The sequence below is a fragment of the Pan paniscus genome, chromosome 1 (genome assembly GCF_029289425.2).
Source record: "Pan paniscus chromosome 1, NHGRI_mPanPan1-v2.0_pri, whole genome shotgun sequence".
In the NCBI taxonomy this organism is placed as follows: Eukaryota; Metazoa; Chordata; class Mammalia; order Primates; family Hominidae; genus Pan; species Pan paniscus.
This window is the reverse complement of record NC_073249.2, coordinates 29,139,001-29,154,082: the sequence shown is the minus strand read 5'-3', so window position 1 is coordinate 29,154,082 and position 15,082 is coordinate 29,139,001. Positions and strand designations below refer to the sequence as shown.

The 15,082-nt window shown below is 40.4% G+C and overlaps 1 protein-coding gene and 1 pseudogene across 2 annotated transcripts in view; both read right to left on the bottom strand.

The window, feature by feature from the left end:
• The window catches only part of RAB3GAP2 (RAB3 GTPase activating non-catalytic protein subunit 2), a 121,379-nt gene extending 111,019 nt beyond the window's left edge, over positions 1-10,360 (bottom strand). Inside the window, exon 1 of one of the 2 annotated variants that reach the window (XM_003807179.5) lies at positions 10,087-10,360. In XM_003807179.5, the coding sequence (XP_003807227.1) occupies positions 10,087-10,201 (115 nt within the window). In that variant the 5' untranslated portion in view covers positions 10,202-10,360. The remainder of the gene's footprint in view (positions 1-10,086) is intronic. The other variant, XM_063597029.1, reaches the window with a different exon arrangement.
• LOC103784190 (aurora kinase A-like) lies at positions 956-5,845 on the bottom strand (annotated as a pseudogene).
• Positions 10,361-15,082: the final 4,722 nt, after the last annotated feature.

Sequence of the window (15,082 nt, the reverse complement as noted above, 5' to 3'; positions counted from 1 at the left end):
CACGGTGAAACCCCATTTCTACTAAAAATACAAAAAAAAAAATTAGCCAGGCATGGTGGCAGGCACCTGTAGTCCTAGCTACTCGAGAGGCTGAGGGAGGAGAATGGCGTGAACCCGGGAGGTGGAGCTTGCAGTAAGCCGAGATCGCACCACTGCACTCCAGCCTGGGCGACAGAGCAAGACTCTGTCTCAAGAAAAAACAAACAAACAAACAAACAAAAAAACATAAAATTTATCATCTTAACCATTTCTAAGTGGACAGTTCAGTAGTGTTTACTCACATTGTTGTGAAAAAAAAAAAGATCTCCAGAACTTCATCTTGCAAATCTGAAACTCTGTATCATTAAACAATTCCCGTTCTCCCTTTCCTCAGCCTCTGGTAACCGCCATTCTATTTTTTGTTTCTATAAATGACTACTTTAGCTTCCTCATGTAAGTGGAATCATATAGTAGTTGTCTTTTTGTGACTGGAATATTTCACTTAGCATAATTTAACAAGGTTCATTCATGTTATAGCATGTGACATTTCCTGGATTTTAATGGCTAAACAGTATTCCATTGTGTGTATAATACCACATTTTGTTTATCCATTCATCCACCGATGGGCATTTGGGTTGTTTCCACCTCTTGGCTACTGTGAACTGTCTATGAACATGGGTGTGCAAACATCTCTTCAAGACCCTGCTTTCAATTCTTCTGTATATACACCTTGAAGTGATATTGCTGGAGCATATAATTTTTTTAAAATTTTTTGAGGAACTCTTATTTTTTCCATAGTGGCTGTATCATCTTATCATCCCACCAACAGTGCACAAAAGTTTATAATTCTCCATATCCTCACCATATCTTGATACTTTTTTTTTGATAGTAGCCATTTCTAATAGGTGTAACATTTCATTATGTTTTGGTTTGCATCACTCTGAAGATTAGTGATGTTGAGCATCTTTTCATATTCTTTTTGGTCATCTGTATATCATCCTTGAAGAAATGTCTACTTAAGTCCTTTGCTCATTTTAAATAGGGTTGATTTTTTGTTGTTGTTATTGAGTTGCAGGAATTCTTTATATATTCTGGATATTAATCCCATATCAGATACATGATTTGCAAATATTTTCTCCCATTTTGAAAACTGCCTTTTCACACTGTTGATTGTGTCCTTTGATGCACAAAGTTTTTAAGCTTAGTGTAGCCCCATTTGTCCACTTTTACTTCTGCTGCCTATGCTTTTGGTGTCATATCCAAAAGCATGCAAGTCCAATGTCATGAAGCTTTTCTCCTATGTTTTCTTCTAAAGTTTTACAGTGTTAGGTGCTGCATTTAGGTCTTTAACCTATTTAATTTTTGTATATGGTATAAGATAAGGATTCAATTTCATTCTTTTGCATATGGATAGCCATTTCCTCTAACATCATATGTTGAAGAAGCTGTCTTTTCCCCCAAAGAATGCTCTTGGCACACTTGCTGAAGATCATCCTGACCATATATGTGAGGGTTTACTTATCAGCTATCTATTCCATTCCATTGGTTTGTTTGTCTTTATGCCAGTATCATACAGTTTGGGTTATTACAGCTTTGCAATATGCTTTGACATCAGAAAGTGTGAATCTTCTAACTTTTTTCTTCTTTTCCAAAATTGTTTTAGCTGTTTGGGGTCCATATCTCATTTTTCTTATGTATGCTATTATGCCAACAAAAAAAAAGAAAAGACAAGACTGGGAATCACTGAGTCTTACAGGAGAATGGCCTTCAAATTTTTTGTTCATATATGCCCCAAAAGAATTTTTTAGTATGTATCTCTTGCAAAAAATGTGTAATTTCTGTTATACTATAAACATGTACATTTAAACATAAAACTATTATTACTTTTTAAAACTTAGTGGATTCTAAACACTATAGGGAAATGATATCCACCGACATCCATTAAAAAAAAATGCTGACCTTCTCAACAGTTTTTACAAGTCCTTTATTCTCCTTGAATACTTATGTCTATTCTACTTCCTCCACAGAATGCTATTCTAATAAAGACAGATTTTTATTATTATCAGTACAAAACTTTCTCTGCAAAAAAGGATATGAATTAAGAAAACATTTTCCTGTGATAAGACTCTTAAGTATTAACATTTTTCTTCTTGCTTGAGTTATTACAATTATTATATGTAAATAAGTGAGGAAAACAACATAAATATATCATAAATCTTGATAATTAAACAAAAAGTAAAATTTGGAAAACTAATAATAAAACAAATGGAGGAATTTACAACACTTTGATTAAAGGGGAGGTTTTTTTTACACCTTGAAGCAACTTACTATAATAAGACTACAAACGTGTCAGAGATAAAGTGGGAGAAGGCAGGGTGAGAAAGTAGGCACTTTCACAGGTACATGTGGAAAATGATTTACTTAAAATCATCTGTTCCCAAGCAACCTTTTATAAATTTCCATGATCCCAAGGTACTCTTACTTCAATCTAAAGACCCTGCTACTGAATAAAATCTAAACTCCTTCACCAACCTCTTCAATTAACACATCCCACCCTCCCACCACAATTTACTATTTGCAGCTTTCTGAATCCCATACTGTTTCACATCTGTTGTCTATTTTCTCTCCATCTGATGGACATCTTTAAACTATTAATGTGAAAATATCACCTCCTATATGAAGACTTTCTGGGTTTCCTGTATAGACTAGACCAACACTCCTTCATTCTCCCCCATCATGTGCCATATCATAGCATAACACCTCTAACAATCGTTTCACATACGTGTCTTCTTTTATTAGCTGAAAATTGCTTGAGGAACTTATTTTATTTATCTTTAAACTCATTTTGTGCTTAGAACATAGTAGATGCTCGATAAATACTACCTGAATGAAGAAATTGAAGAACACTCAAATCTCAATTTCCTCACTGGTAAAATTTTATCTGTATGATCCTCTTCCAATTTTAAAGAAACCCAGTAGCTCTATATATTTTCTGAAATCTCTATAAATGTTCTATTTTCAGATTATTTTCTCTCCTAGTATGATCTCAAACTAGAGAAAATATTTTTACTACATATAAAAAATAGAGTATTTTATATCATTTGTGATAGCCCATTATGCAAAGTGATTCTATGATTTTAGGTTATCCTAAATAAAGCACATTTTTCTCAGAGATTGCTTAAAAACATGAATTGATTATTTCAACATAATTCCCTACATGCTTTATATTCTGGTTGGTAAAAGAGGCAAGAAGGAAAACTATTCTACATTTTTAGTATGTCAACAAGAAATTATTTTACTATTAGGTAAATCAAGAAATCCACAATATTATAATACCCAAATTATCTCCAACTATTCTGGCTCTCCCTCTCTATTCATGTATTTATTTATGTATTTATTTATATTTTTGCCCAACTCAACTGTAAATTTCAGAAAGTTCTGGTCTAGGCATTGGAAATTATGTCACTGTAGGTTAAATGGGGACCCATAAAGTGGGGACCTATACTCCACCCATCCCTGCAACTTCAAAGTAATAAACCAGGGAGAGTGGATCATGCCTATAATTCTAGCACTTTGAGAGTCCAGGTGGGAGGATCACTTAAGCCCAGGAGTTCAAGACCAGCTTGGGCAACACAGCAAGACCCTATCTCAACAAAAACCAAAAAAATTATCTGGGCATGGTGCTGCATACTTGTAGTCCTAGCAACACAGGAGACTGAGGTGGGAGGATCCCTTGAATCCAGGAGTTTAAGGCTGCAGTGAGCTATGATCATGCCACTGCACTCTGGCCTGGGTGACAGAGTGAGGCCCTGTCTCTAAAAAACAAAAACAAAACAAACAAAAAAGCCACAAAGCAGTAAGACCAGACTTCATGTCTTAAGTAGATAGTATTTACTTTATAAAAACAAAATTTAACAGTTGTCATTAATGTAAACATTGGGAAAGGGTAGGGTTCAGCATCTTTTAAAGCTACAGAGGACAGTCTTCTTTTGTAATTAAATATACAAAGTAATATAAAGTCATACTTTGATAATTCAAATATAGAAGAGAGTGGTATCACTATATCTCTAGCAGCTGTCCACAGTAAAATAAAAGTACTTTTTTGTCTGTACAAATATCTTTATTTTCCTACTTAAAAAGAATCACATACTCAGTCCAACAGCTTTACCAGGCTTGGCCAACCCAATAAGTTACACACTCACTCAGGTACTTGGAAGGTTATTGGATAGCTCCTTAACCGATCGAGTCAGGACAAAGTGGTCACTTTCCCCACAGCCAGACTCTGGATTTGTCTCCTGGGAGGACACCATGCCTGGCACAGACTGATGGGGTGGCTGCAGTCGAACCTTGCCTCCAGATTATGAACCAGTATAAGTAGCACAATTCTCGTGGCTACTTTCACTTCAGAGTGTCATGTTTATTGATGTGGAGCTTTCTGAGTAGGGAGGTTAAGGCACACCTGCTCAGTAAAACAAATATTTCTTGTAGTGTTCTAGATTGAGGGCAGCAGTCAATGGTAAAATAAATTTCGGTAGCATGTTCCTGAGAGGTTATACAGCAGCCCTGGCTCAAGGATTTCTCCCCCTGCACGATTCCTAAGAATACTTGCTAGTTGATTCTTTGTTTTGGCAATTTGATGGTTTTGATGAATTTGCTGTGTTCCAGGGGTATTCAAGTACTTCTCTGAGCATTGGCCTCTGGCTGGGATCATGCTTCAACAGTCTTGAAATGAGGTCCCTGGCTCCCTCTGTTACAAAGTCAGGGAATGTGAATTCTCAACCTGTGATATTCTTTTGTAGGTCTCTTGGTATGTATTTGCCTCAAAAGGAGGCTTCCTAACTAAAAATTCACAGCAAAGAACTCCAAGGCTCCAGAGATCCACCTTCTCATCATGTATCCGACCTTCAATCATTTCAGGGGGCAGGTAGTCCAGGGTGCCACAGAGAGTGGTCCTCCTGGAAGATGGAGCATGTTCTGACCACCCAAAATTTGCAATTTCAAGCTCTCCAGCTGATCCAAGAAGTAAGTTCTCTGGCTTAATGTCTCTATGAATAACTGTTTTTGAATGACAAGAAGACAGGGCACTTGCCAATTCTGTGATATAAGTAGCAGTTCTCTGCTCATCAAACTTTGAAAGTTTCTGAAGTTCTGTATTGCTTGTTTCAAGTGGTGTATATTCCAGAATTAGGTAGACTCTGGTGGCATCATGGAAATAACCATACAGTCTGATTATATTAGGATGTTGGAGGTGGGACTGTATTTCTACTTCTCTTCTGAGTTGATGCTCCACTCCTGCTTTCTCCAGCTGAGCTTTAAATAACACTTTAAGAGCCAGAATAAACTTGCTTTGTTTTTCTCTTGCCAAATAAACATTACCAAACTTTCATTTACCCGGAGGGCGACCAATTTCAAGGTCTTCCAAAGCCCATTGCCTCTTTTTTGATTCTTCATTTTTCTGTTTTGATGCCAGTTCCTCCTCAGGATTATTTTCAGGTGCCGACAGCGGGGACTGCTTGCTCTTTTGGGTGTTATTCAGTGGCCTGGAGGCAGGATGAGGTACACTGGTTGCCTGCAATTGCTTCTGCTTCTGATTCTGAACTGGCTTGTGACTGGAGACAAGCTTTTGTGCTTGCAAAGGAACACGCTGGGAAGAATTTGAAGGACACAAGACCCACTGAGCCTGGCCACTATTTGCAGGTAATGGATTCTGACAAGGAAATTGCTGAGTCACGAGAACATGTTTTGGACCTCCAACTGGAGTTGTAGCCTCAACAGGCCCTGAAATGCAGTTTTCTTCAGATTGGTCCGTGATGCCTATGACCCAAGGACCTGAGTCTTCCAAGAGCTCAGCCCAATAAAAGCACTTTTAAACCAACTGATACACCTCTATAATTCACAAGTAATTGAGGTGTTTTATGTTTTTACATATCCTCTAGAGATGAGCTGGGTTAAGAAATTACAACTATATCAGCTAAAAAAATTTAAGATGATCTCATGATTTCTGCTTCCCAATAAACATTTATAACATTAATAAACAAAGTGAAGAAAAGCAAAGGCAAATACCATCAGCAGTTTAAGTCAGGTCCTATTTACCTGCTCTGCTAATGTCATTTTTTCTCTGTAAAATTTCACTGTACAAAAGTTTACGTTCAAAACTCTTTATATTACGGCTTGGCCTAGACTATCTTAAAAGTGCTCAGAACACTTACATTAGCCTATAGTTGGGCAAAATCTTCTAACACAAAGTCTATTTTATCATGAAGGGTTGAAAATATCTCATGTAATTTCTTGAATACAGTACTTCTTGAATACCGTAGAGTACAGTCTCTCATATTTGCTGCTGCTACCCACCATCACAAAAGAGTATCTTACCCATTGTATCACTAGCTCTGGAAAAGATCAAAGTGCAAAATTTGAAGTATGGTTTCTACAAAGTACACATTGCTTTCACATTACTGTAAAGCTAAAAAATTGGAAGCCAAACCATCATAAGTCTGAGATCATCCGTACAGGTTTTACAAAGGGGCTCACTGGTGAAGAGGTCCATTCTGTTCATTTTCTACATGAAATGATCATAGCCACAATAATATCAACATACATAAACTCAAGAATTTGATTTAGAAAAGAAATACATTAAACCATATTTATAAATCTATAGGTATAGTGCAAATTAATCTAGATGTTTGGGGTGTATTTATATCCCCAACTGCCTATGTAACTTGGACAAGTATTCAATCTGTATGTACCTGAGTTTTAGCACCTATAACTGTGCCATACTATATTATAGGCATTAGCCACTTTGGCTACTTAAATTTAAATTAATTAAAATTAACTTGAATTTTAAAAATTCAGTTCCTCAGTTGCACTGGCCACATTTCACAGGCTCAATAACCACATGTGCCTAGAGGTTACCATACTGGACAGTAGAAATATAATGATGAAAATAAACAGGATGATATGATTGAGAATAACAAGTAGGAACAAGGGGGTTGTATTGACTACTTTAGATCTAGATCAGGTGGTCAGAAAAGGCTGCCCTGGGTTGACATTTGAGCTGAGACTTGAATGACAAGATGCAACTAGCATGCAAAGATCTGCAAAAAGCATCCAAGGCATAGACAACAGTGAGGGCAAAAACCTCAGCCACAAATGTGGTTGGCTGGTTTAACAACAAAAAAGAGCGTCTGAAGCATAAGAAATAAGGGGAGAGGTGTATAAGGTCCAAGAAATGGCAGGAAGCAGAGTCTCAAGGGCCTTATACACCATTTAAGAACTTTGGATTTTACGTTAAGTGCAATCAAAAACCATAGAGTGTTATTAAAAGGGCAATGTTAGGCTGGGTGTGGTGGCTCATGACTGTAATCCCAGCACTTTGGGAGGCCAAGGCAGGTGGATCGCAAGGTCAGGAGTTCAAGACCAGCCTGGCCAACAGTGAAACCCCATCTCTACTAAAAATACAAACATTAGCCGGGCATGGTGGCGCATGCCTGTAGTCCCAGCTACTCAGGAGGCTGAGGCAGAAGAATTACTTGAACCCAGGAGGTGGAGGTTGTAGTAAGCCGAGATCATGCCACTGCACTCCAGCTTGGGCAACAGAGTGAGACTTCATCTCAAAAAAAAAGGCAATGTTGTGATCTAAATTATGCCTTAAAAGCTCACTGTAACTACTGTTGAGAATTATTACAGGAAACCAAGAGCAAAAGCAGGAAGAATTGCTAGAAGAAGACATATCATATCATAGCCCAGGTTGAGAAAAGATGGTGGCCTGGACCAGGAGAGTGGTAGAGGGATAAAGAAAATCTGTTCCTTTTTTCTACATTCCCTATCTACAATCTTGCATCTGCTATCCTTCACAGCCAAGCTCCTTGAAATAGTATATTTCACTTTTTAACCCCTTATCCTATAACTATGCTTTCTGCCTCCACTATCCTACTGAAACTGTCCTAAGGTCCAAGTTACCTCCACCTTCCCAAAACCAATAAGCATTTTTCTATCCTTTTCTTACCTGACCCCTGCTGCATTTGCAAAACTGCTGACCATTCCTCACCTTCATCAAGTTCTCGCCTTCCTCAGCTCCGAGGGCCTTACTCTCACATGATTTTCCTCTTTCTTTTACTCCTTCTCAGTCTTCTTCCCAGTAACCTCTACTTGACTTTTAAACACCAGTGCTCCTCTAAGCTTACAGCTTTAGTACTCAGTGCATTTCACAACATACATAATCCTTGAGACTGAACTGACACTTTTTGCTGTTAGCTCCCCAATTAACATCTCTGGCCCAGTACTCCCTACTGTTTAGACTATCTATATCTGGTGTTCAACCAGATGTCCTTACTTGGACATACCGTAAACATTTAAAATGCAAAAGGTTGAAAATCTGTATCCTTCATTCTCTTATTACATATAGTTGCCCAAATCACAAGCCAAAGACTTCCTAAACTCCCCCTCACTTACTAGTTACAATGCCCATCACCAGACCTTCACAAGGTCCTGCAGATTCTAACTCCTTAACGTCTTTCTAATCTAGTCCTTCATCTTCATCCTACTAAGGTTCTTAATTCAAGCTCACATAATTTCTTGCTTGGATTACTGGAAGAGCTTCCCAATCCATTTCCCTTCTTCCAATCTCTCCTCCACTTTGCTACCAGAGCACATTACAGGTCTTCAACAAATGTTGTTGATTACATTAAGTACAAATCTGACAATGTCATTTCTCTACTTAAACTTTCAGAGAAACGCCACAACTTTCACAAGGCTTCTCATGGTCTAGCTCCTTATTACTACTACTGCCTCATTGCCCCAACTCTTCCTCTCCCATCCTCCTCTCCAGCCATTCAGCTTTTCTTAGTTCTCTAAATACCATGCCATTTCAGGCCTCCCTTCCTCTGCACATGCTATTACTGCTCCTTTACTCCTCTAACTAGTACTTCAAAGGTAGGCTTAAGTATCACCACTTCAAGAAAATGCCTCATGTATCTCAGTCACACTGAATGGAAGTTAATGATTTGTCTGTAAACCAGAAGTTCCTACAGCAGGGTCCACCAACCTTATTTGGTTTGTAGCACCAATGACTGGCACAAGGTATGCAATCATTCACAGATGGGTTCGATTTGATATCTTCTAAATTTTCTAAAAAAGGGAGAGGAGCTTAGTGGGCTTTATATCACCATTCCGGTATAGCACAAAGTGAGAGCGCTGTACTACAAAGCCAAATGTGCTTCATGTTGGAAATGCAAAAATAAAATAAAATAAAATAAAACACAAGGCACACCCTTTCAAAATGAAATGTATGAAATTCCGAAAGCCTATATAGTATCTAATAAACCAGCCTTGCAACTTTATACTACTTGGGGAAAGGCTTATTAAACACTTTGATGATAAAAATAGGTGGAAGGCTTCTCATCCCAATAAAGCAAATTAACCTTTCCTGGCTATGTCACTGTAATTTTAGTTCCTAATGTAGATTCTCATTCACTTCCTGACAGGTTATTTTCCTTCTTTGAGAGAGTCTTACCTCAAGAGTCACTCATTTGTCAGCCATTTGTTCTCAAAATCTGAATGGGGGAAATGCAGATGAAAGAAGGGAGAGTGTGGGGGGATGATCAACACTTTCGGAATGGGAGGTGGCAGAAGGCCACAGTCTCCGGGATGGAAGAGAGTGGGAGCTGGGGCAATACCAGAGTGGAGCGCTGACATGTGGCAAGGAACGGGGAGGATGCGATCACGGAGCAGGCAACATGAAACAGGGAACGACCCCAGGCTGAAGATGGGAGACGGAGAAGATACTCAGAGAGAAAGCTAGGAATGTGTGGGGGTAGGGGGAGGGAGGGAGAAAGCGGTGATAGGCAGAGGCGAGAGGAAACAAGACGCAGTTTTTGGCCAGGGGTCAGAGGGCCTAAGGAGAAAAGCTGGGTCGAGAGGAAGACAACACAAATGGGGCTTCAGGACGAGGTGGGCAGGGTGTCATCCCGGAGCGGAGGGGAGGCACGGGGAGAACTGGGGGTCCAGAGGGCAGAGGCAGGCGGCGCAGAGCGAGTAGGAGACCCGAACCCGCCGAGCAGAGGCCGCGGGTGACGAGGGAAGGAAGGGTGAGGCCAGAGGGGCACTTACTGGGGTCCCTCCGCAAGGCGCCGCTGAGGATCTCCTCCCGCAGGTGAGGAAAGAGGAAGTCCCGGGCGGCCTGGAGATCCTGGAAGTAGCAGAACTGGACAATGGAGCAGGCCATGGCTCCAGGGAACCCCACTACGGCACTCACCTTACCTCACCACGCCCTGCCCCCTCCACCCCACTGCGGCCGCCACCGAGCCCCAATAGCTCTAGCCAAGCAGAAGGCGGAGAAACCAAACCGGAAGCTGTCACTGACACGGGTCCGCGGTCTCCGAGTACTGCGCAGGCGCAGGCTGGCCCAGGCGCCTAGGGCGCGGGGGCCCGGGTCACGTGACTACGGCGCCGCCGCTGCAGGTGGAGCCAAAGTCGACGTGGAGGCTTGGGGCAGATATTTCAGTCCCAGTTCTGTGTCTACGCCGAGGCATGAACCCTTTCATTCATTCTGGCTTTTAGCCAGAGGTGTTCTAATTGGACTTGTCCGCGCAGCCCTTTGACTTATTCAGTCTTATTGATGCCCTACTATTGGCACGATCCTGATGTTTCACAGAAAATAATTCGTTTTAAACTAGTGGCAGGCCAGTGGGGGACCGTATCCTGCAAGAGTCGGATTTTGAAAAGATTAATTGCTCTTCCGGAGATTAGCCCCGTCAAGGCTGGCTTTAAATGCTCCTACTATAGATTCCCATAGTACTACGCAAGCCCAATATAGTACGTGTTATAGTGTATTATACACTTTTGTTTTCATTATTCATTTGGTTTTTCATTCATGCATTCATCCATCCATTCAACAAATATTTGTTAGTCTTTTAAATGCCAGCCACGCAGGGTGCTGAGCATTAGAGAACAAAAGAGAAGAAGTACCTTTTCCCAGAAAGCTAGAATTCTAGTGACTGATACAGGCAGTAAGCAATTAATTACAGTATTTCCCTTTAATCCAAGGGGATATGTTTTAAGATCCCCAGTGGATGACACAAACCATGGATAGTACTGAAACCTATGTATGTGTATTATGTTTTTACCTATACATATATATGATAAAGTTCAATTTATAAATTAGGCACAGTGAAAGATTAACAATAACTAATAATTAAATTGAATAATTATGTGGAAAATGAACCCATGGATAAAGGGGGGGCTACTGTACTTAACTATTTAACTGAAATTGTGATCATGCTAGTAAGTGCTTCATACATATTTGCTGAAGAAATAAATGGAATGCGTACATAAAGTAAATAGAATAACTTGTTTCTTTGACAAAGCACTATTTTTGAAAGTACTTTACATTGTTCATTTGGATAGTCACAAATGCCATCTAAAAATAGTGTGTCTTATCCCACTTTTAAAATAAAGAAATTGAGCTGTCTCTGAGCAGACTTTAAGTTATTTTTCCAAAAAGTAAAAACAAAAAAATTATTTTAATGTGAGCACAAAGGCCTGTAGGCACTTACACATTTCCTAAAGGAAACCTAAAGAGGCCATCCACTTTGTACGAAGAAAGGGCACAGGAACAGATGGAAGGCAAGTGGATGGGGTCCAGAGCATTCATTTCTGTCAGGCCCGTGGACATACACACTTAGTCCTAATAATATAACAACTATAATTTAGTGCCCAGGTTCCTACTCCATTATTTCCTACTTCTAGAGTAGAATGATTTTCACAAAATAGGATAGGCAATTTCTATGTTATCAGGTTAACAGGAATCAGTTCTTCACCTATAAAAGGCAGTTGAATCAGATGTGCTGTAAGGTCCCTTTAAGCATCAGGGACCTATACTTCTGTAATCAAAGCTTTCAGAAAAGGCAAGCTGCCAGTGCTCCCTTCTTCCATCTGAAGAAATGCAGTGTTTCCTCAGATCATCACTAACTAGAATAATCCAGCCCTGATAAGATTATTCCCTAAAATCCAGCACCAATCCCAAACTAAACTAAAATTTAAATTTAGATTCTTAGTGTTACTGGACGAATAACAAACACATGACACTTTCTGGAAGGAGACTGTCATTCCTTGAAAACCATTCAAGTTCCTATTCAGGTAAATGCATTTTGTGGAAGTAACTGCTGTTGGCTGATTTTGCTGGCCTTTGTTCTTCCCTGAGGCATTCATATGTCTCCTGTGGTGGTCATTGAATTTCATTACTGTGTTGGCTCAGTTTTAATGGTGAAGTCCCTGACTTCCTTCCAAGTACTGTTGAAAAGGATCATTCATGGATGTTTTTAAGGACTTTAGATACCCTTCACAGAAATTACAACACATTCATGAACTGAACTCTTCCCCCAGGAAGTTGTAATGCTACAGGGGGGGATGCCTCTGGAGTTCTGCTACCATGGTTTCTGCGGCATGTGGGAGGATTGCATCAGACAGTGAATATCACTTATTCCACAGTCATAAGAAAGCACATTGCAAAAATGTGCAGGCCTTACATATCCCAGCATTGACAGTGTCTCTCCGAGGTCTGGGTTCAGGAGGTAGGAAAAGCACTGTGACCAAAATAACAACAGGATGAGTCCAGGTACCAATGTGAACTTCCTCCAGTATCCATTAGTGTGAGTCAGAGCACAGATGACTGTTGTTAAGAGAGAGATGTGTTACTGAGGAAGATAAGCAGCAGCCCCTTGCCAATCCTTAGCAGCAGCTTGAAGCGAAGGGGTTGAGTTGCAGGATGGGCACTAAACGCAGATGTGAGAGAAAGAGCAATGGACTTGGAATCATGACTTTGGGGAATTCATGTCACTTTTTTTGGACTTAGTTTCTTGGTTTATAAAATGAAGAGGCTGGGCTCTAAAGTTCATCCCAGGGATATGTAGGTTTTGGTAAGAGACTGGGAATGGCAAGTTCTGGGAGTTGGAATTGCTTAGAAGGAGTGGTCTGTGTAAGCACCCTAGTAAGAAGCTTGGGTCAGCAGGAGAAAATGTGAGGGTACTGGACATCTCTAAGGGAAAGTAAGGGGAACATAGCAAGGGCGTGGAGAGTCCTTGAAGCCTTACCTCATAGCTGTGCTAAGGGTCATCCTTGAATTGAAGATTGAGTGAGCAGAAGCAAGGGCTATTTACAATTATTATTCAACAAACATTTATGGAGTGCTTTTTACATTAAAGATACTGTAGTAAGCACAGTAAGGCAATAAGGACAAGTGATCCAGAGATTCACTACTTAAAAGCAGACAAACACAAACGCTCTAAGAGCAGAGTGTGATGAGTACCATGGATGGCTTTTGGATAAAGGGCAGTGGGAGAAATAAGGGAGAGATTAATTTAGATCCCTAGGGGTGTCCCTTGGAAAAGAAGTAGTGTGGAAGAGGTAGGAAAGGCATTAAACAAATTGGTTCTTGATTATAGAGAACCTCAAAATCCAAACAGTGAAACCGCCTTTGCAAAATTATGACTGAGACAGTGAAAGAGATGTTACTTAACCGACTCCATCTTGCTTCTAACCTCCAAGCTGTCCTTGTTCATTCTTGGGCATAAGTTGAACTAACTTTGAGAGAAACTTAGTTTACAGTTTAAACAAAGACGGTAACAGCCTTTTCCCAAAGCAGACCTCCTTCTTGCCCGGGGACTAGATTGCCTTTGTAGGACTAACATTAGCCACAAGATTAAAAATTATGGTTTAGGAGTCATGCAGCTGGAGAGTGTGACCCTCCCTAAACTGCTCCTAAGATCAATGCTTGAACTATTTTGTAGACCCTGCACTTGATGGATCAGCTGGCACCACCCAAATCAATAAACTGGCTCATCTGACCTTGTAGCCCCCACCCAGGAACTGACCCAGCACAAGAAGGCAGCTTCGACTCCCTATGATTTCATCCCTGACCAATCAGCACTCCTGGCTCATTGGCTTTCCCCCACCCACCAAGTTATCCTTAAAAATTCTGCTCCCCGAATGCTCAGGGAGACTGATTTAAGTAATAATAAAACTCCGGTCTCCCTCACAACCAGCTCTGCGTGAATTACTCTTTCTCTGGCAATTCCCCTGACTTGATGAATTGGCTCTGTCTAGGTAGCGGGCAAGGTGAACCCCTTGGGCAGTTACCATAGTATGGTCTGGTCTTTTTCTGTGTGCAAGGTATAACCAATTGAAGATATTTTGAAGAAGATGTAGAAGTATGTGGGATGACTGAAGGCAGATAGACCCCTCTAGATGTCACAGCAATATTCTAAACGAGAAGTAATAACATTGGAAAGGCAGTGCCTCTCTGGTGGCTGAATCAATAGAATTTTGGTATACAGTTAGATATATAGGTGTGGGAAGGGAAAATATGACCCAAGGTGATGTTCAAGTGTTCAGTCCAAAGAATTGGAAAGGTGGCAATGTTATGTCAGCAACCAAGATAGAGAATGTAAAAGGAGGAATGGCTTCGGGGCAAACAAGAATAGGATGAGGCTGGGCACAGTGGTTCATGCCTGTAATCCCTGTGCTTTGGAAGGAAGAGGTGGGAGGAATGCATGAGGCCAAGATTTCGAGATCAGTCTGGGCAACATAGAGAGACCCCATTTCCACACAAAATTAAAATTAAAATTAAATTGTCTGGGCCTGGTGGTGCATGCCCATAATCCTAGCTACTTGAGAGGCTGAGTCAGGAAGCTTGCTTGAGCTCAGGTTTAAGGTTACAGAGAGCTATGTTTGTGCCACAGCTCTCCAGTCTGGGTGACAGAGCAAGTGAGACTCTGTCTCCAAAAAAAAAAAAAAAAAAAGATAAATGGATAAATTCAGTGTTGGATTTGTCAGATTTGAACTGCCCGTGGAAGAGCTAGTTTTTTTTTTTTTTTTAAGTTATTTTTATAAACTGAAGTTCCAAATTGGGATTGGAGAGGCCAGAGCTAGAACCTACCTATGGAAGTCTTCCACACAGAAATTATATTGAAGGGAGGGGATGAAAGTGCCAGTGGATTCTAGATGGGGTGACAGCAGTGAGAGCAGGATTGGATGAGGAAAACAAGGTGGGAGGACTATCTTTTTTTTTTTTTTTTGGTACAGTCTTGCTCTGTCACCTGGGCTGGGG